Source organism: Moschus berezovskii, chromosome 5 (genome assembly GCF_049115385.1).
Source record: "Moschus berezovskii isolate FMDL1 chromosome 5, NW_MosBer_1.0, whole genome shotgun sequence".
In the NCBI taxonomy this organism is placed as follows: Eukaryota; Metazoa; Chordata; class Mammalia; order Artiodactyla; family Moschidae; genus Moschus; species Moschus berezovskii.
Genome location: NC_142464.1, coordinates 120,134,355 through 120,156,426, shown reverse-complemented (window position 1 = coordinate 120,156,426; position 22,072 = coordinate 120,134,355). Strand labels below are relative to the sequence as shown.

Sequence of the window (22,072 nt, the reverse complement as noted above, 5' to 3'; positions counted from 1 at the left end):
CGTGATGAAATTAATTTAGTGAATTGAGACCATCATCTGAAAAATAAATTATATATAATTTAAAAAAATATATTTTGTGGTATTTTTTCAGATCACAGGACTATCAAATTTATTCTTTTATCTATGTGTATAGTGGTTCATCATATGATGGTCTGTTTCTTATTGGGAATTGGGCTCAACTAAGTTTGAAAATGAAATATTATCCTAGACTAAATACCTAGGAGTGGAATTAAGGATCAAAAAATATCTGGCTACCCAGTATAATGATGTCAAATTCCTCCCTTTCTTTGTCTGCATTTGAAGTGAAAGTATTAGTTGCTCAGTCATGTCTGACTCTTTTGCAACCCCATGGACTGTAGCCCACCAGGCTCCTCTGTCCATGGGATTCCCCAGGCAAGAACACTGGAGTGGATTGGTGTTTCCTCCTCCAGTGTATCTTCCTGACCCAGGGATTGAACCCGCATCTCCCCCATTGCCAGTGGATTCTTTACCATCTGAATCACCAGGGAAGACCTGTCTGTCTGCATTTAATTGTTAATAATATATATATATATGTATATACCTGAACACTGGAAAGGCCAGGATATGGAAGACTTCTTGAAAAGAAAGATTTCCATAGCTTGGGCTTGGTGACATCAAAATTTATCCGTAGTGGGGAATCATATTGTTGAATATTAAACCAAATCTAAAAAAAGACAAGACTACATTAGTGTATATGGTGGCAGATGTATGTGTATACATGTGTGCGTGTTTAGAGAGAGGCTGCGGAGAGACAGCAATATGACATAGAGCTTGCCCATTTTTGTCATGTTTTGATTCTTAACACTGACAAGCATTTTACAGTCAGTGGCGTCACGCAGTTGCCATGGGCCGTTTCTTTACATTTTTGTATACCTGCAGTCGAGCTGCACCTTACTATTGAATGTAGATTGCTGAAACAAGGTAGTTCCTGGTGATTAGAAACTTACCTCCTCTGTAAAAGTGGGATAATAGTACTTACCTCATAAGATTAAGTGAGTTGATTTATTTATACCTCTTTAGAACAGTGCCTGGTACATACTAAGTCCTCAGTAGCTGTTAGCTATTTTATTACTACTGTTCGTATTTATCGTTGTTTGTCTCACTAGACTGAGATGTTTCCCTGAGGACTTCTGTCACGTGCCTTATTCACCATTGTGTCATTAGCATCTGGCACAGCTCCTGTTGGCATATGATAGGCATGACTACCTACCTGTAACTGTGTGCCTGAGTGGTGAATTTGTCCCACTCACCATAATCGCCAAATGTCTTATATTTAGGCTCAGTTCTGATACAATCTTGGATAAAGTTGTAAAGGAAACAGTTTCTACTGGCACATGGTAGCTAATGAGAAGACAGTGCAGACACACAAATACATGGGGCATCAGACGGCACATGGCGTGGGAGAGGGTGTCACTGGCCCCAGTTCTGCACCCCTGCCTCTACCCACAGCCTTTGCCCTGTTACTTGGCAGTTGTTTAGCCGCTAAGTTGTGCCCGACTCTTCTGCGACCCTATGGACTGTAGCTGTCAAGGTACTTCTGTCTATGGGATTCTCCAGGCAAGAATACTTGAGTGGGTTGCCATTTCCTTCTCCAGGGGATCTTTCCGGCCCAGGGACTGAAACTGCATCTCCTGCCTTAGCAGGTGGATTCTTTACCACTGAGCCACCTAGGAAGCCCTCCACTAAAAGGGTAGAAACGTATTTCCTTGGCTCTTGACTTCTGGAAGTAGAGAGGGATAGCAGTGTCACTATTCTGTGTCCTGGCCTCCGAAGAAGCTCTGCACATTGCTGCTTGCCCTCTCGTGCCCCTGCCAACTGTCATTGCCCCAAGTCCCAGAGTTAAAACGCATGAAGCAGGGCACTCCCAGTCTTGTCAGCAGAACCATCCTGGCTGACTCACAGGTCCATGAGAATAATTGTCTGAAGCCGTTTAGTTTGGGGATGAGCTTTTTTAGTTGTGGCAATAGTTAAACTCACATGGGTTATAGAGAAAGCTATGCAGTAAGAGGTGAGATTGGAGGCTAAACAGGAATGGCAACTCACTCCAATATTCTTGCCTGGAGAATCCCTGGACAGGGTGGCAGAGTCGGACATAACTGACACACACACACACAGTGGCAGAGTTGGACATAACTGACAAACACACACACACACACACACTGGCAGAGTCGGACATAACTGACACACACACAGACAGACACACACACACAGTGGCAGAGTTGGACATAACTGACACACACACAGACACACAGACACACACACACACACACACACACTGGCAGAGTCGGACATAACTGACACACACACACAGACAGACACACACACTGGCAGAGTCGGACATAACTGACACACACACACACAGACAGACACACACACCCCCCCACCCCGGGGATATTTTCACTGGGAAGAGCATGAAGTGAGGGAAGAATTGATGAAGCTGTCTGGTAAGGGGAAGGCTCATCTGTGCACACGAAGTAGCAAATGCAAAGAGCGTTTGAAAGACAGCAAAGAGAACAAAGCGACTTCAGAGGAGTGAGCACATAGAAGCAGGAAAGGGATCAGTGAAGATGGGGCCGGGCGGCTGTCGAATCGTAGAGGCCTCGTGGGCCGCTGTAAAGGCTGAGGCTCTGACTCGAGTGAGCCAAGAAGTCACTGGAGTATTTTAAGCAGAGGAATGAAAATCTGCCTTCTGTTTTAACAGGAATATTATTTGCTCTTTGGAGATTAGACAGGGATGGAGCAAGTAGTTTTAAGAAGGCTAGATTTTTAAGAACTACAGTCTGGCTGTAGGGTAGGGAATGTGCAGAAAAGCAGTCGGAAATAGCACTGGGAAGAGAGCTGAAGTCAGATTAGAATCCAAGGTGAGATGTTTATTCTTAAATTATATACAGTGAGGTGCCTTCAGTACTTTCTGAGCCATTGCATGACGAAAGCTGAACATTGGGAAATAACCAGGCATCAGTGGACCAAATGATGGACTGAACTGGAGACAGATTATGTAGTTGGTTATTTATAGTAATGCAGGATGAAATAATAATGACATGACCTGGAAAACAGAAGGGGTGGGATCTGTATCATTTGGTACTAATATCTGTTAATAGGATTGAAGTAGGAGGAAGTAGGGGAGGGGGAAACTCAAGGACAGGTATGGGGTTTGAATCTGAGTGACTGACCTCTGTAGAAGTGGGGGGGCCAGGAGGAGGGGCTGTTTTCAGAGAGAAAGGAAAAATGATTTGAGTTACGGACATCCTGAGTGAGATTTTGATCAGCACCTCTCTGTCTAGCAAACAGTTGAAAATTCAGGTTCCAAAGATTCCTGGGCTAGTGATAGAGTTATGACCTTTTTTTTTTTTCCCAGGATAAACTAGATAGAGCTATAATTAATAATAAGTGTGGTTCCACAAGAAATCTAAATACAGAATTTTCAGGAAAATCTACTTTCAAAGTGTGGAAAGAAAAGTTAGTGGCAGAAACCTGAGAAGCTGTTGCAGAGAAATGAAAACCAACAGTCCTTTACTACTAAACCAAGGATGGACAAGTTGTTTTTTTTTTTTCATGAAGAGGTGATTAGTTGTGTCATGTGCCATAGAAAAGGAGAAATGAGTGAGGAGAATAAACCATTAGACTTATTTATCCATTAGCAAGACAATGGTACTTCTCAGAGTCTATTTCTGTGGACTGATCAGGGAAGAGGACTAGATTATAGAGGATTAAAGTCTGAGAAGGAGAAAAGGGCATCAGGGGATGAGATGGCTGGATGGCATCACTGATGCAATGGACATGAACTTGGACAAACTCCAGGAGCTGGTGATGGGCAGCGAGGCCTGGCGGAGAAGGCAACGGCACCCCAGTCCAGTACTCTTGCCTGGAAAATCCCATGGACGGAGGAGCCTGGTAGGCTGCAGTCCATGGGGTTGCGAAGAGTCGGACACGACTGAGCGCCTTCATTTTCACTTTGCACTTTCATGCATTGGAGAAGGAAATGGCAACCCACAGTCGGACACGACTGAAGTGACAGCAGCAGCAGCAGCGAGGCCTGGTGTGCCGCAGTCCATGGGGTCACAAAGAGCCGGACATGACTGGCGACTTAACAGCAGCAAAGTCTGAGAAAGTGGAAGCAGGGCATATAAGTAGAATTTAAAGAATTTTGGAAGGAAGAGAAGGAGGGGCAGTGGTAGTTTAGGGTATAGCTGGGTCGGGAGAAGCATAACGATAGAGAATGATAGGGAAAACTTACAGAGGCAAGTGTTGGAGCAGGAGTGGAGATACACACATGAATGGAAAGGGCTGACTTCTTGGCAAAGGAGTGAAGGAGGAGAAGGCCTGGCAGTCTGTAAGGAGGTGGTGGAGCAGAGGCAGCTGAGGTTCAGAGGGCCGGACCCAGAAAGTGAACCTCGGGCGGGTCCTCTCTGGAGGGCAGCCGAGGCTTCGAGCAGGTTCCCTCCCAGCCGCTGTCGGCACCCTAAGCCACTGCTGTCCGTCTTGACAGAAGAGGAGGAAAGGCTTCTTTCTTGCTCACAGCACTTGGGCTGTATGTGAATTGGTCAGCCGTACGGTAATTGTTTTGAGAGCTAATAATTCTGACAGAGAATGGGATTCTTCGAAGGCTTTTTCAGTACCCACTGACTCTGCCTGACTAGCGAGAAAGGGATCAGTGAAGATGGGGCCGGGCAGCTGTCGGATCGTAGAAGCCTCGTGGGCCGCTGTAAAGGTTGAGGCTCTGACTCGAGTGAGCCGAGAAGTCACTGGAGTATTTTAAGCAGTGGAATGAAAATCTGCCTTCTATTTTAACAGGAATATTATTTGCTCTTTGGAGATTAGACAGGGTGCTTCTCTACATGTAGATGGAGCTTAGCAGATCATCTCTGATTATCCCAATGCCTTTAATTAAAAATAGTAACATGCAGGCAGGATGCTGCACTTCTCTTTCCACACCTGTGGTTAATAATAGTTACCATTTGCTGAATACCCAGGGCAGACAGGTACTTGGCTGGGCTCAGTGTATCTGATCTCTAATTCTGGTAGTAACCCACAGACCAGAGGCCTTCACAGTAGGGCACACATCACAGTGACACAGGAAGAAACATTAGACCCTCTAATTATCTCTCTTTAAGAAAGATACGTCTTCTGTGTGAAATGTAAATAATGTATCGATACATAAGTAAGTAGGTAATTTACAAATAAGAATACATATATTGGGGCTACCTGTTCAAATGATTCTTCTGACAGATTAAGTTCTGAGATTCCTAAGGTAGATGATGATTATAAAAACAGTCACAGGAGCCAACATGGGGTTGCTACTGTGTGTCAGCTGCTTTGTGTTGATTATCTCATTTACTTCTCACAACTGCTCTGTCGTTACTAGCAAATACCTCCATCTAACCAGGGAAGACGGAGAAGGCAATGGCAAGCCACTCCAGTACTCTTGCCTAGAAAATCCCATGGACAGAGGAGCCTGGTAAGCTGCAGTCCATGGGATCACTAAGAGTCAGGCACAACTGAGTGACTTCACTTTTCACTTTCACACATTGGAGAAGGAAATGGCAACCCACTCCAGTGTTCTTGCCTGGAGAATCCCAGGGATGGGTGAGCCTAGTGGGCTGCCATCTATGGGGTCGCACAGAGTCAGACATGACTGAAGCGACTTAGCAGCAACCAGGGAAGAAACTGATGCTGTGTAAGATTAAGAAACTCCTAAGCATACACAACTGGTAAGCATTGACACTGGAGTTTAAACTCAGGCAGTGAGATCTAATAACTCATGTTTTTAACCAGTGCTTTATAGAGTACCTTTGCTTGACCCTATCTTTAATTACCAATACAAACTCAAGAGTAAATTGAGTGTGAAAAGTGAAAGTGGTGGTTGCTCAGTCATGTCTAACTCTTTGTGACCCCATGGACTGTAGTTCGCCAGACTCCTCACCCCGTGGAATTCTCCAGGCAAGAATACTGGAGTGGTTTGCCGTGCCTTTCTCCAGGGGATCTCCCTGACCCATTTATCGAAACTGGGTCTCCTACACTGCAAGCAGATTGTTTACTGTCTGAGCTACCAGATCCAGTACAACTCAATGGACATGAATTTGAGCAAAGTCCAGGAGATAGTGGAGGACAGAGGAGCCTGACGTGCTGCAGTACATGGGGTCACAAAGAGTCGGACGTGACTTAGCGACTGAACAGCAACAATTATATATACATACACACACACATATATGTATATATACACATACACACACATATATATGTAAATTTTCTGGTACATAAATATTTAATAGGTCTGTTGAAAAAAATAGTCAACCAACCATATTTCAGAGGAAATGATAATACTTACATTATCAGGACCTATTAAACAGCTCACACTTTTTAAGGGGCAGAATGTATCAAATTGTCCATAAAAATGTCCACTGCAGGGGTTCCATATTAAATAGTGACTTTGTTCCTGAGTTAGCACATAGGCAGTTGGACCCTGAAAGAAAACAGCCATTAAACCAGTTTCCAATTAATTATGCAATTAGGGCCAAGAGGAGTTTGTACAGACAGTTCATTATTGCAGTTGGACACCTAATTTCTAAGCCCCGTGGCTAATGGTGAAAATTAGTTTGAAGTTCTAGATTATGTTGAATTAATAAAATCAAAAGTTTACTCTTGCAAAATTCTTGCCCCTACAACTACTTCAGTATGGTGACCAAATAGGAATAGTGGTCATGTTACTGAACTAATGTATCTTGTTTTTAAAAGTTAAATGGGATACATATATTTTCAATTTTATTGATATAATTGACATACAGCACTGTGTAAGTCTAAGCAGTACAACATAACTTGACTTACTTACATCATGAGATGATGACCATAATACGTTTAGTGAACATCCGTCATCTCATATAGATATAACTTTAAATAAACAAGAAAAAATTTTTTTTCTTGTGATGAGAACCCTTAAGATTTACTCTCTTAACAGTTTTCATTTATAATGTACAGCAGTGTGAATTATCTTTAGTATATTGTACATTGTACCCTGAGAACTTGTCTTATAACTGGAGGTTTGTACCCTTTGATTACCTTATCTAATTCCAACCCATTTCCCAGTCCCCTGCTTCTGGTAACCACAAATCTGATCTCTTTTCTATGAGTTTGTTTATCTTGGAGTATAATTGACCTATAACACTATGTTAGTTCCTGGTAAACAATATAGTGATTTGATATTTCTGTGCATTTCAAAATGATCATGGTGATGTCTGGTTATCACCTGTTACCATGTGAAGACATTACATAATTGTTAACTATATTTCCCACACTATACATTTCATAATGAGTAGCTGTAACTCATTTATTTTGTAATGAAAAGTTTGTACTTAACCCTGCTCACATATTTCTCTCCTTGCCACCATCTCCCCACCCCACCCCCCACCATCAGTCACCTGCGCTTTTTGCTGTATCTATGACTTTGTTTCTGTTTCATTATTTTGTTAATTTACTTTGGCTTTTAGATTCCACATTACAGTATTTGTCTTTCTCTGACTTATTCCACTTAGCATAGTACCCTCTAGGTCCATCCATGGTGTTGAAAATGGCAAGATATCTTAAGATTGGCTGAAGCATGATTATTGATGGAAATAAATAGGAACTGGGTTTTCTTTTTAGAGTCAGCAAGTTTGCCTTTTAAGTATTCAGAAGGATGATTATATCTGAATAATACTTCTAGTTCCTGTTTAGAAGGAAAATTCTAAACAGAATTAGAAAATTCCTGTTTCCAATGCAGGGATTGATATTTGATACACTTTTATAACTACGTAAATGAATAGAAAGTACTGTGAAAGGATACTTATGAACTCTTGCTGGTTGAGGGTACCCAAGGAGGGGTGGGTTTGGGAGTGAAAACCTGAAGAGGGATGTTAACTTTTTATTCAGAATACGCGTGTATTATTAGATTCTCCTTTTACAGTGTGCATTTATTCATTCATTTATTTCTTGTGTGTGATTTCATTGATGCTCACTCTAGGCTTCTGGGGAAGGTGGGGTAGAAATTATCACCCCAGCTTTCTTTATATGAGGCTCAGAGTTATGAAGCGACTTGCTTAGAGTCACACAGCTGGTGAGGAGTGGGCAGAGCCTTGAACCCGGGCCTGGGGACTTCCTAGTCCTGTACTCTTTTCCTGGTACCAGGCTCTCTGGAAGACAGTGATTGAAAATGACTTAGGGTTCAGATGTGACCTTGCCTGTCTAGCAGCAGCCTGTGCTGTCTAATCACCAAGGATTCCCAGAGCCTGGGAGCCTGTTTTCTGAAACACTTTTTAGATAAGCTGCTTCAATCCATGTGGCTTTTTAAAATTTGTACCCCTAAATTACCCCCAACCTGCCCCCGATTTAGGAGTATTTGCAGTGGGCTGGGGAAACAAATTTTAGCAGTCTCGATTTCCAGTCTAATAAAAGTAACAGTGCCACCACTACATGGCGTGGGCATTCTTTTCTTTGCTCCTGTGGCTATCTGCCTTGTTCCGCTTCGCCTGCCAGTTTAACAGCAGCTGCTTGTGAAAGAAGCAGGTGTGAAAGGATCTCTACCCTTGCCACACTTCTTCAGATCCTTTCATCCCTCGGCATGAGTAACAATCGATTGCTGAGGGAATCAGAACTCTTCGTAAGATAGGCGGGAGGGCAGAGCCAGGTGGGGGTGATGGGTGGAAAAGGGCTCAGATTTGCCCAGAACACCCTCAAACGTATAGGGCTCAAGTAACCCTAAAACCCCGTTCATGACTCATCACTGGTTCTCTCTCCCTACTGTGGCTTCTCTGGGCTACTTTCTTTGCAGCTCCAAGAACTGCTGTGAAAATAAGTCCTGCCCATGACCTGGAACATAACAGCACCATGTTAGACAATGACCTTCTCAGAGAGAGCCAGCCTAATGGCCTTACCTCGGGAATAGCATTGCCCGTCACCAGCCAGGCCTTCTTTCCCATGGAGAGGAAGTAATTGCATAGTAAAACTGCATGTTCTTCTTCGTCTCCTGCGAGGAGATCGAGAAATTGCTGAACAAAAGGAAAGAAAAATTATGTTCATTGGCTGCTTCACTCTAGACGGGCTGTATAACTCTTAGAATGAGTGGTTTAAAGGAGAAGAGATATTGTTAAAAAAAAAACACACCCAATTTTAGTTGGACATGGTGTTTTCTCTGACATTTCAATGGCATGAATTTCTAGAATTGATTATGGGGTGGGGTCAGGGAGATAAATTTCAAAGTTTCAGTTTTCATGTTGAACTTATATATGATAGCCCTCTGTGTGCTGCTGCTGCTGCTGCTGCTAAGTCACGTCAGTCGTGTCTGACTCTGTGCGACCCCATAGACAGCAGCCCACCAGGCTCCCCGTCCCCGGGATTCTCTAGGCAAGAACACTGGAGTGGGTTGCCATTTCCTTCTCCACCTCTATGTGCTGCTGCTGCTGCTGCGGCTGCTAAGTCACTTCAGTCGTGTCCGACTCTGTGTGACCCCATAGACGGAAGCCCACCAGGCTCCCCCGTCCCTGGGATTCTCCAGGCAAGAACACTGGAGTGGGTTGCCATTTCCTTCTCCAATGTGTGAAAGTGAAAAGTGAAAGTGAAGTAGCTCAGTCGTGTCCGACTAGTAGCGACCCCACGGACTGCAGCCCACCAGGCTCCTCCATCCATGGGATTTTCTAGGCAAGAGTACTGGAGTGGCTTGCCATTGCCTTCTCCGTCTATGTGCTAACACTTTCTTTTAAAGACTTTGTTTTCTCGAGCAGTTCTAGCTTCACAGCAACGCTGGAAAGAAGCTACAGATAGTTCCCGTGTTCTCCTGTTCCCACACATGCACAGCCTGCCCCCTCCATCAACGTCCCCAGCCAGCGGGACACGTGTTAGAGCTGGTGAACCTACACTGACACACCATGATCAGCTAGAGACCGTGGTTTACATGCAGGGCTCCCTCTCGGTGTCGTGCATTCTGTGGGTTTGACAGATCGGTCATCGTGGTGTCGTGTGCTGTGTTTTCGTTGCCCCGGAAATCCTGTGCTCTGCCTGTCCACGTCCTGTCCTCCCACCCCAGCTGCTACACTGTTTTTGAAGCACACCGCGTGAGTCAGTTCAATGGATCCTGGAATAACCCTTTGAAGGCCATGCTCTCATCTCCCCATTTTACAGAGGAGGAAGTGGAGGCACAGAGAGATGAAGCAAACCTCGGAAGTGGAAAGCCAGTCTGGCTCTGGAGCACAGAGCTCCTCTATTCGTTGTATGTCTTCTTTGACGTATCTCAAGGCTGTGAAATTTTATCTCTAAAACTGGCAACACTGCGTTTCCAAAACATATTGGGGAACAAATGGTTTAAAGTGTGCTTCAGTTTCTTCCTTTTAGAGCTATCCTTCAAAGGGAGTTGTATATCACAGTTCAACTTTATGCCAACACAGTACCTGAGATCCAGAGGCCAAATGAATACCAGTGATAATACGTGTTTATACCATTGAAGACTCATTTGGAATTCTATGTAGCTAGCATACATTGATTGTAAGTTCCAAGACGTCAGAGGCCGTGTTTATTTTGCTCATAGCCTGAACTCTGTACAGTGTCTGACATGTGACAGGAGACCAAGAAATACTTGCTGAATGAATAATGACATGCCTTAAGAAGCCCCCGTAAATTAAGGAATATGCAATTCCCAATGTAATATAAAATGTGATTTTGATTATTTTATGAATAAAACTTTGGGGGACAAATCAGCATTAAGACATCTGAGGTAGGGGTGTGTGTGTGTGTGTAAGCACAAATAATTAGTTTTTGCTTAACTGCTGAAGTTTGGGTAGATTGAACCAGGAGGAAAAAAGTACTTCAGAATGAATGTAGTTCATTCTGTTAAACAGATGGCCGTGTAGACTTTTGTAATGACTAACGGGTGTTGCCATTTAAAATTAAGCCATTTACTGATGTTCCATGAAGCTGGCTTGTCTATGAGGAAGAATACTTACATCAGAAGTGCTCCACAGGTCACAGACGCCAGCAAAGGAGACGGTGTCGGGCAAGAAAGGAATCAGAGACACGTATCGGGCCACCAGTTCCTGTTTAAACAAAAGTAGCTATAACTCTCTTCCCAGTAAAATAGAAAGCTGGATCCTCTACCTCATTTCTTGCAAGATAATTTCATGTATCACAGACATTTATGTGAACAAAATGAATCCTCACAAGTGCTAACTAAGTGTTGTGTTAATAGTATCTCGTTTAATCCTCTCCAAACATCCCGAGGGAGACTACTGTTATTATCCATCTTTTACAGATGAAGGAAGCCTTTTACAGAAGGCTCTTGTGAGTCTTTGAAATGTCCTCATCTTCTGTTTCCTTTCCCCTTACTGTTAGGACTCTCCAGGATCGTCTTTCATTTTCCTGAGCACCCGTTTCTCTAATACATCCTGGCTCTGTTTAGATGGCTGTTGTTCAGTCGCTAAGTCGTGTCCAACTCTTTGCATTTAGATAGAGGACGGTGGTATTTAGAAGCCAAGACTGTTGCATCGCTGTGGCTGCCATTCACATTTCTGTAATTACTAAGGAGGACGAACGTCTCTTTATATGCTTATTGGCCCTTCATGCTTCCACTTCTGTGACTTTGTATTTAAGTATCTTGTACACTTTAAAGTCGCTTTGTAGTTTTAAAAATATGTGTTTTAGTTACTGTTCTTTTGTCTGTCATACAAGCTGTGACTGTTCGCTCACGACTGTGGCTTGTCTTTTCATTCCCTTCGTGCTGTGTTTTGTTAAACTCAGGTTCTCAGTTCTAATGTGGTCAAATTTATTCTTTCTCTTTATAGTCAGTGCTTATTTCTGGCTTGTTTAAGGGTCTTCCTATATCAGGTCTTATGGATAAAAATGCCTTTCATATTTAAGTTCTCAGTCTATCTGTTGAATGGTGTGAAGCAAGAATTGATTTTTATCTTTTTTTCCATGTGTAAAATCAGTGATCCCAGTACGATTTATGTAACAGTTTTTCCTTTACTAATTTCAGTGCCAGCTCTGTCATACATCAGGTTTGAGTGGGTCATATTTGCGTAGCCCTATTCTGGATTTTTAAATTCTCTTCCGTCTTTCTCTTTATCTGTGTGTCGGTACGATTTTACCCTTAGTGACTGTATGACATGGTAGATCTTCCCACTGAGCTCTTCTTACTCTGCAGGATTATTTTGCTATTTTTGGCTCTTTGCGCTGCTATATAAATATTGGAATCAGTGTGTCAAGTTCCACAAACTGTTTTAAAAATCTAGCTTTACAGTCTTTGTGTTTTAACTGGAAAGCTTAATCCCTTCACTCTCACTGTGTTACTGGTAATATTTAGACTATTTCTACTGCCTTATTCTGTACTTTTTATTTTTCACACTTTTTGTGTGTTTTTCCCCTCCTCACTCTCTTGACCCCATTGTGTTATTTTATCTTCTGCTAGTTTGGAAGTTATACCCAATTTTTAAGATTCTTTTAAGTTGTTAATCTAGAAATTTCAATATGAATATTTAACTTAAACTCTGAAGTTGGGCTTTCCTGGTGGCTTAGACTGTAAAGTGTCTGCCTGCAATGCAGGAGACCCGGGTTTGATCCCTGGGTTGGGAAGATTCCCTGGAGAAGGAAATGGCAACCCAGTCCATTACTCTTGCCTGGAAAATCCCATGAATGGAGGAGCCTGGTAGGCTACAGTCCATGGGGTCGCAGAGAGTCGGACATGACTGTGTGACTTCACTTTCACTTTCTTTATAAAGTTAAAAACATTTATCTTTGCCTTTGGAAAATCTAGAGCATTAACATACTCTCATCAATCCATCCTGACATATATACATGTTTTTTAGGATTTTTGTTTTATCTTGATTTTTCAACCACACAGCTTTTATTTCTATGAAGACAATGCTTGTTGAAAGTGAAAGAAAGTGTCAGTTGCTCAGTGATGTCTGACTCTTTGCAACATGGACTGTAGCCTACCAGGCTCCTTTGTCCATGGGATTCTCCAGGCAAGAATACTGGAGTGGGTAGCCGTTTCCTTCTCCAGGTCATCTTCCCGACCTAGGATCAAACCCAGGTCTCCTGCATTGCAGGTGGATTCTTTACTGTCTGAGCCACCAGGGAAACCCAAATACTTGTTGAATTCTACACAGATTTCCTGTTTTCTTTACCTGTCATTATGTGTTGTATCTAGGATTTTCTGAGAGTCTTCCTTCTCTGTCCCTAAATTGCTATATTAATAACTCACTAGCAGGAGTTACTGTCTTACAATCCACTCTCCAAAGACAGTTATGAGTTTACAGTGTTCACTTAAGAATAGCCTGTTCAAGACTTTGTATGATTTTAATACCTTTAGATCATGAAAGTTTTGTACCTGGTCCTATGTCCCTGGATATGTTCCAGTGTCTCCTAGTTTACAGTCTATGGGAATTTGAATAGCATTTGTATCCTATCCTAATTAATAAGTCTTAATTGTCTTGAATTGGTTCATTGTGCTTTTCAGGTCTACTATATCCTTCTATGTCTCTATATATTCATTCAATTAATTTTTGAGAGTTTGATATTGAAACTCCAACTAAAAATCTTAATGTATCTACTTAAAAAAATAATTGTAATATATAGTGGCACTATATGTTCTGTATTTTCCCAGTCTCCTATAAATGTATTATCCTATTTTCATAATTTGAAAAAAATTAAAAAGAAGTTAAAAAAAGAGACGGTGCAACATGTTTATATATAAAATAAATAAGCTGGAAAGGAAAAAAAGAGTAGCCTATTCAACATACAGTTCTGTTCATTTGAGACTGTGACAGGTGTGGTGATTTATAGGCAGAGAACGATGCGCATTTAATAGCCTGGTAGGGATGTGCTGGTTGGGGGCGGGAGGAGAAGGGGACGACGGAGAATGAGATGGCTGGATGGCATCACCGACTCGATGGACATGAGTTTGAGTGAACTCCGGGAGTTGGTGATGGACAGGGAGGCCTGGCGTGCTGTGATTCATGGGGTCGCGGAGAGTCGGACACGACTGAGCGACTGAACTGAACTGAACTGAACTGAGGGATGTGCTTTGTGGTGATGTCCTAAATGCTGTACTCATGGGGAGTGTCTTCCAGGTGTTAATTTTCCAGCATCCAGTGTAGTGTCAGGGCCACAGTAAGCACTCAATAATTAATCAACTCACTGAACGAATGGAGCAAGGGTTATTATCCTTGCTGGTACCTTCAGACTTTTGTAAGGAAAGGAAGCCTCATGGTGCTAAACAGAATCTTAATCATTACTCACTAATGTTCTTGACATAGTTACTATCCTAAGTACCTTGAAGTCTGGTAATTAAGAGGGTAACATACTGAATTTTGGGCTTCCCTGTGGCTCAGCTGGTAAAGAATCTGCCTGCAATGCGGGAGACCTGGGTTCGATACCTGGGTTGGGAGGATCCCCTGGAGAAGAGAATGGCTACCCACTCCAGTATTCTGGCCCAGAGAATTCCATGGATAGAGGAGCCTGGCAGGCTACATACAGTCCATGGGTTCACAAAGCGTCAGACACAACTGAGCGACTTTCACATACTGAATTTTAAAATCTTGTAAGCACCGACACTGATTTGCTATGAAATACTTACTGCTGTTGCCTGGGGGTTGTTGGGGTAAGCATTAAGGAGCTCCTGAGGAGGGTTTAAAGGCTTGAGATAACGAGTGACGAAGACGGTCTTCCCGCTAATGTCAACCACTGTGGTAAGGCACTGCCGGGTGGGGAACTTCAAGGTGCACTCAGCTCGAAACTTCTCTGTTGCTTGAAGCAATTTCTCATCTTCCTGAGAGTCAAACTTCAAAAGGACAGACATGTATGATTACAGGAGATACAGTGGAACCTGTTCGGGTCCCGCAGTCAACGTGGACTCAACATGTGCTTCAGGAGGTGTGATTCGGTGACACCCCCCTTTAACAACACTGTCATGCCCCGGTGTTCCTGAAGCCTTATTTAATTGTATTTATAATCTAAAAATCAGATGGATGCTTCAAATACTTAAAATATATTCAATGGCATTGAAAGGAGATCCAACCAGTCCATCCTAAAGGAAATCAGTCCTGAATGTTCATTGGAAGGACTGATGCTGACACTGAAGCTCCAATACTTTGGCCACCTGATGAGAAGAACTGACTCATTGGAAAAGACCCTGATGCTGGGAAAGATTGAAGGCCGGAGGAGAAGTGGGCAGCAGAGGATGAGATGGTTGGGTGGCATCACCAACTCAATGGACATGCGTTTGAGCAAATCCTGGGAGATGGTGAAGGACAGGGAAACCTGGCGTTCTGAAGTCCAGGCTGTTGCAAAGAGTCAGACACGACTGAGTGACTGAGCAACAATAAGAAGGTAATCATTAGGCACACAGCCATATGGAAGGTATTAGATTAATAGAGCAACACATAAAAATTAAGCTGTGATGTACTAATTCTGATTCATGAGTCCAAGCAATAGTTTTACGTGTATTTTGATGTTGGTATTAGAGGGACTCAGAAACCTAATGTCTCAAGTGCAAAGCTAAAGCAGCTCATGCTAAAAGGACAACACATCTATAAGTATATATCCATCCATCTGTGCTCAATTGCGTCCAGCTCTTTGTGACCCCATGGACTGTAGCCCGCCAGGCTCCTCTGTTCATGGGATTTCCCAGGCAAGAATACTGGAATGGGTTGCCATTTCTTTCTCCAGGGGATCTTCCCGACCTGGGATCGAACCTGCGTCTCCTGCATTGGCAGGCAGCTTCTTTACTGCTTAGCCACTGGGAAGCAACAAGCATATATGGATGTGTTAACAGGTTTTAGTCCATAGCCAGTGGAATAAATAGCAGTAATGAGCCTGAAGTAAAAGGAAGGAGAACTAGAAATGTGAACTGTGTAATACTTATACATTTATAAAGTGTGTTTAAAAGTGGTTCTCTGATCCAAGCTGAGCCAAATCTCAGACTTTTTAAAGTAACTCAAGCAGATGAAACAGAAGATTTCACTTGTTTCTGGACATACGGTGTCATTTTCCCTTGGCGTTGCTAAAAAGTAGCATGAATGAAGCAGATATTTAAGTGTTCTTACAAGATTTTTGTTGCTTCTTATAAAAATTTACGTATGGTTGATTACTTACCTTGACAAACACAAAATTTTACTAGAAAGTCAACTTTTAAGTAAGGTTTACATTCCAGGCAGTGCTTGAAAGTTTTTTTTTTTTGAGTAGGGAAATACCTCCAGACATCCCCTTCATACTTTTTATTTATTTTAGCATTTAAAGCTGCTGATATATTGGATTATGCTGTCTCCCTCACAGAGTAGGACTCTTGGAGTCAGGGATTTTGTTTTGCTCTAGTTTCTTTTCTTTAATCCTCAGTAGCGAGGACACTAGCCAGCACATGGTAAAGTGTTTAATAAGTGTTACCAAGTGAATGTGTGAGAGCACAGATAACATCCCATCACTATTTCATGACTTTTAACAGGACCTGGAATATAAAATTGTTCTTTTTCTATTCCATAAGTTATGGCTTTTTTTAAAAAAAATTTAATTGGAGGATAATTGCTTTACAATATTGTGTTGGTTTCTGCTCTACAACAACATAAATCAGCCATAAGTATACAGACATCCCCTCCCTCATGAGCTTGGACTGTTCTTGACTTATATTGGAGCTGGACTGTGGTTCCTGTTTCTGATCTGATGGCTGTTCTCTAAGAAATTGGGGGGAGGTAGGATGGAGGAATCTCCAAAAACCTCCTGGGTATTCTCACGAGACGTCCACTTACATCTGAATCTTAACACTGTCATTACACCATCGTCATTATGACCACGTATTCAGCACAGTGCCAAGACTCGGTAGCTATCAAATAGGTGTCATGATGAATTTATAAGTAAATGAAAAAAAGTAAGCTCATAAAACTTCAGTATGGGTGTGTCACAGACGCTTAGGGTAGAAATAATCATAACCTTATAGAGATCGAAAATTATGAAACAAAGGTGATGTGAAAAAAAACACCTTTTTGAATTCATCCCTGCTTCCTTTAAACTCCTTAATTTATATATTTATCCATCTATTCAATTATTTGAAAAATATTTGCTGAAAGTCTAAAGGGTTTGAGGCAGTCTGGATAAATGTATATAAGGCAGACCCCTCAACAGACTTCTAGTCTAGTTCAGTTCAGTTCAGTTCAGTCGCTCAGTTGTGTCCAACTCTTTTAAACCCAATGAACTGCAGCACACCAGGCCTCCCTGTCCATCACCAACTCCTGGAGTCCACCCAAACCCATGTCCATTGAGTCGGTGATGCCATCCAGCCATCTCATCCTCTGTCGTCCCCTTCTCCTCCTGCCCTCAATCTTTCCCAGCATCAGGGTCTTTTCAGATGACTCAGCTCTTGTCATCAGGTGGCCAAAGTATTGGAGTTACAGCTTCAACATCAGTCCTTCCAATGAACACACAGGACTGATCTCCTTTTGGATGGACTGGTTGAATCTTCTTGTAGTCCAAGGGACTCTCAAGAATCTTCTCCAACACACAGTTCAAAAGCATCAATTCTTGGGCACTCAGCTTTCTTTATAGTCCAACTCTTACATCCATGCATGACCGCTAGAAAAACCATAGCCTTGACTAGACGGACCTTTGTTGGCAAAGTAATTTCTCTGCTTTTTAATATGCTGTCTAGATTGGTCATAACTTTGCTTCCAAGGAGTAAGCTAGTCTAGAGGGAGACTATTAGTAAGGAATCAGGGGCCTAAAATACTAATACTTGGCCAGAGGTCCTATAGGGATAGACACCATGTGCCAGGGAGGCACTAGAGAGAGGCACCTGTGGGCACTGTCCAGAGAAAACAGTGAGCATCTGGGGTCGGCACCGACTCCTGGCATTCCAAATTGAAACAAGCATGTACTGGGATGGCCAAAAAGTTCGTTTGGGTTTTCTGCAAACTGTTATGGTAAAACATGAATGAACATTTTGGCCAACCCAATATAAAACTTTTTCTGCCTCTTGGACCTGAACATCTGCTGTGTATTTTGACTCCATAGCCAGGGCTTCTTGGGAGCAGGACGGGCGTCTGAGTCATTTTGTGTTCTCTGCACCGAGCATGCATAAGGTAAACGTGTAACAGGTATCTCAGTGGTCGTTAATACCTGTTTAGATGACCAGGATTACCATTTAATGGGCTGAAGCAGCCAATGGCAAGCCACTCCAGTGCTCTTGCCTAGAAAATCCCATGGATGGAGGAGCCTGGTGGGCTGCAGTCCCTGGGGTCGCTAAGGGTCGGACACGACTGAGCGACTTCACTTTCACTTTCACACATTGGAGAAGGAAATGGCAACCCACTCCAGTGTTCTTGCCTGGAGAATCCCAGGGACGGGGGAGCCTGGTGGGCTTCCGTCTATGGGGTCGCACAGAGTCGGACACGACTGAAGTGACTTAGCAGCAGCAGCAGCATGCTAAACTGGTAAGGGCTTCCATGGTTTCTCAGTGGTAAAGAATCTGCTTTCTAGTGCAGTAGACACAGGTTCAATCCCTGGGTTGGGAAGATGCCCTGGAGAAGAAAATGGCAACCCACCCCAGTATTCTTGCTGGAGAATTCCATGGACAGAGGAGTCTGGCAGGCTACAGTCCATGGAGTTGCAAAAGAGTCGGACACGACTGAGCAACTAAACGACAACAACAAATGCTAAGTTGGTAATCTAAGAAGTGCCAAGCGAAAGCTGATACTAAAAGGATTGGGGTTATTCATTATAAAACAAATAAAGGTAGAACCAACAGATTCACAATTGATTCAGCATGAAATTTGGAAGATTCTTAGCTGGCTCAATTCCCTAACTTTTGGTTAATTGAATATTTACAGAAAATTTAATGTTTTCTTTTTATTTCCCCCTCTCTTTGACTACCTATACTGTGGCAGCTCCACTGGCCAGAAATACCTGTCATAGCCACACTGCTTCTGTAAGAAGCAGCTCATGGGTTTTATGGGCTTGGAAACAATGGAGGTGGCTTCCAGTATGCAGGTGACGTTCTGACATGTGACTTCCAGATTCAGAGCTAAATAAGAATCTTTCTGACAAGATGAATTGGGCCCAGAGACAAAACTAGACATGAGCTGCAGACGTCTGTAGTTCCCGGCCAAGGGATGACATATACATTAGGACCCAGCAGCTTCTATAACGAGGCAGAGGACAGAAGCAGGTGATTAAATCTCAATAACCATTGACTGATGAACAGCAAAACAAAATACATGGTACCTTCTTAAGCATGTCACCCATCTATCAGAAGCAAGAAAGAAAAAAATAAAATAAGAGGAAGAGTTCATTAACAGAAATAATCTACTTTAAAACACTTTTGTTTTTACCAAGACAAAGTAGGGGTGTTAAAATAAGAGTTTCAGGAGTTACTACTGATTTTCTTAGACGATTCCGTGAGTGAATCACCTAAGAAAAGTCGCATGGTATGGCTCAGCGTGGGATGTGGTGGAAGGGAGACTAATCTGGTGATCCTGGCAGTTGCTGTTGAGCAGGAAAACAATTCCAGGTTAGGGTCCCTACTGTTTAGGGCAAGAACCTCTCCTGAAAAACCTGTAGGGGGCTCCCTCAGCGGTCGTTTCTTCTGCTGTGTGTTTAGGACGCCAGGGTCCTGTCAGTGCACAAGGAGCCGCTGAGTTTGCATTTCAGAGGGATTTTCTTAAGCCTGCGCTTTGGAGGTCTAAGAGAAATGCCACCCACAGCCACAGTGGGGCAGTGAAAAGCCACTGAAGGCAGCAGCTGACAGCTTAGATATCTCATTTTAAGGAAGAAAGGCCACAGGGCTCTTAAAACTCCTGCAATAAGAGGTCAGTTGTCTGGGAAAAATGCCCAGTGCAAAGGCCCCTCTGGTTTTCGGCCTGTTGGCCTCAGTCATGGTCTGCTCTCCTGGTTTGGAAGCTCCCCTCCGAATGTAATAATAGATGCTCAAGAAAGGAATCCTCTGCTTATCTGTTCAGTCCAATTGTACGAAAGCATAGCCTAGCAAGCCTCTCTCACATTTCGTCCGCATCTCATATGGGATTCCAAAGAGTACACAGTTACCTTTTCTCGAACCGACTCCCCGGGAACCAGCTGAGGCTCCAAGGTAATGAACAGGGTGATGTAAGAGCCTTCACTCAGGCTTCGGACAGAGTCAAAACCTCGCTCCATCATCACGCTTCGCTCCTTACTGTAGCCCAGGAGCACTGGGGGAATGTCGATCTTAAACGTTCCATCGATCTGTGAAGAAAATACAATTAGTAAGCATCCTGGTGAGAGAGTGAGAGTGGTCATGTGTGGATGTGAGAGTTGGACTATAAAGAGGGCTGAGCACTGAAGAAGTGATGCTTCTGAACTGTGGTGCTGGAGAAGACTCTTGAGAGTCCCTTGGACTGCAAGGAGATCCAACCAGTCAATCCTAAAAGAAATCAGTCCTCAATATTCATTGGAAGGACTGGTGCTGACGCTGAAACTCCAGTACTTAGGCCACCTGATGCAAAGAGCTGACTCACTGGAAAGGACCCTGATGCTGGGAAAGACTGAAGGCGGGAGGAGAAGGGGACAACAGAGGATGAGATGGCTGGATGGCAGCGACTTGATGGACTTGAGTTTGATCAAGCTCCGGAGGTTCGTGATGGACAGGGAGGCCTGGCGCGCTGCAGTCCATGGGGTTGCAAAGAGTTGGACACGACTGAGCAACTGAACTGAACTGAAGCATCCTGGTGATTTTCCAAGAGAAGTTCAAAGGCAAGTCAGCTCCCCGTGATGTGCTGAATTCAGTAGCAGCTGCTCCGACTGGTTTTCAGGGCCCACCCATCTCTCTGGCTTGTCTCCTTGAGGCCCCTCAGCATGCTGTCTCTCTCCTTGCCCGCTCTGCGTGGCTCAGCAGAGTGTGTGCTAGTTGTGCAAACTGATACCAACACTGGGCGGTGGTTGCTCAGCCGCTCAGCCGCGTCCCCCATGTCCTCTTTGCGACCCTGCGGACCGCAGCTCGCCAGGCCTCCCTGTCCATCACCAGCTCCCTGAGCTCACTCAGACTCATGTCCACTGAGTCAGTGATGCCATCCAGCCACCTCATCCTCTGCTGTCCCCTCTCCTCCTGCCTTCAATCTTTCCCACACTAGGTCGCCTGGGTTCAAATCCTGGGTTAAACCCAGAGTGACTCAACTTGTGCATTTGTAAAAAGGAAACAATAATAGTACCTGCTTTGTAGGGTAATTATGTGTGTTGAGTGGATTAATGAATCCACTATGAAAAATGCCTGGCCCATGGCAAGTGTTCGCTGGCAGCCTGTCCCCTTTGCTGGGATGCCCAGCTCCCTGTCTCCACATTTTAGAATTTGAATCATTTTTCAAGGCTCAGGTCAGATACTGTCCTTCATGGTTTGTTTTGTCATCTCTGCCAGCCTGACATGCAGCTTGCTTCTTTCATTCTGACACATTCTGCCAGGCCTTGTTGTGTGCTTATTTATCATATGCTTTTAGATTATTGTTCTCTGCACACAGAATCTGTATTGTGTTCCCTTTTGTATCACCCTTCTCTAATATATAGCAGTGTTTTGTGTACATACAGAGGAGGAGCTCAATAAAGGCAGGCTGATTGAATTACAAGCCACTCACATAAAATGACCTAGCTTACACAGAGGTTCAGAAAGGCAGAACTTTTTACACCTTTGTAGTCAAAACAATCAAGTTTACGAAAGACTGTCTGGTGCCATGAAACTACTCAGGGCTAGAATTTGAAACTCACAGATTTTCAAAGAATCCAATTCTTATTTCAGTCTTCTGCGACATTTATTTCTCAGAAGACAGAAAGAACGGAAACTTTCAGTGACTGTGTCCTCTAGTTCAGTTCAGTTCAGTCGCTCAGTCGTGTCCGACTCTCCGCGACCCCATGAATCACAGCACGCCAGGCCTCCCTGTCCATCACAAACTCCCGGAGTACACTCAAACTCATGTCTACAGAGTTGGTGATGCCATCCAGCCATCTCATTCTCCGTCGTCCCCTTTTCCTCCCGCCCCCAACCTTTCCCAGCATCAGAGTCTTTTCCAGTGAGTCAACTCGTTGC

General features: G+C 43.5%; 1 protein-coding gene across 2 annotated transcripts in view; it reads right to left on the bottom strand.

The window, feature by feature from the left end:
* CC2D2A (coiled-coil and C2 domain containing 2A) overlaps window positions 1–22,072 on the bottom strand; it is a 121,951-nt gene that overhangs the window by 3,787 nt on the left and 96,092 nt on the right. For both annotated transcript variants that reach the window (XM_088836515.1, XM_088836517.1), the window contains 6 exons: window positions 20,068–20,244; window positions 14,618–14,821; window positions 10,989–11,078; window positions 8,928–9,041; window positions 6,350–6,484; window positions 563–685 (listed from right to left, as the gene is read on the bottom strand). In XM_088836515.1, coding sequence (XP_088692641.1) covers window positions 563–685; window positions 6,350–6,484; window positions 8,928–9,041; window positions 10,989–11,078; window positions 14,618–14,821; window positions 20,068–20,244 — 843 coding nt within the window. The remainder of the gene's footprint in view (window positions 1–562; window positions 686–6,349; window positions 6,485–8,927; window positions 9,042–10,988; window positions 11,079–14,617; window positions 14,822–20,067; window positions 20,245–22,072) is intronic.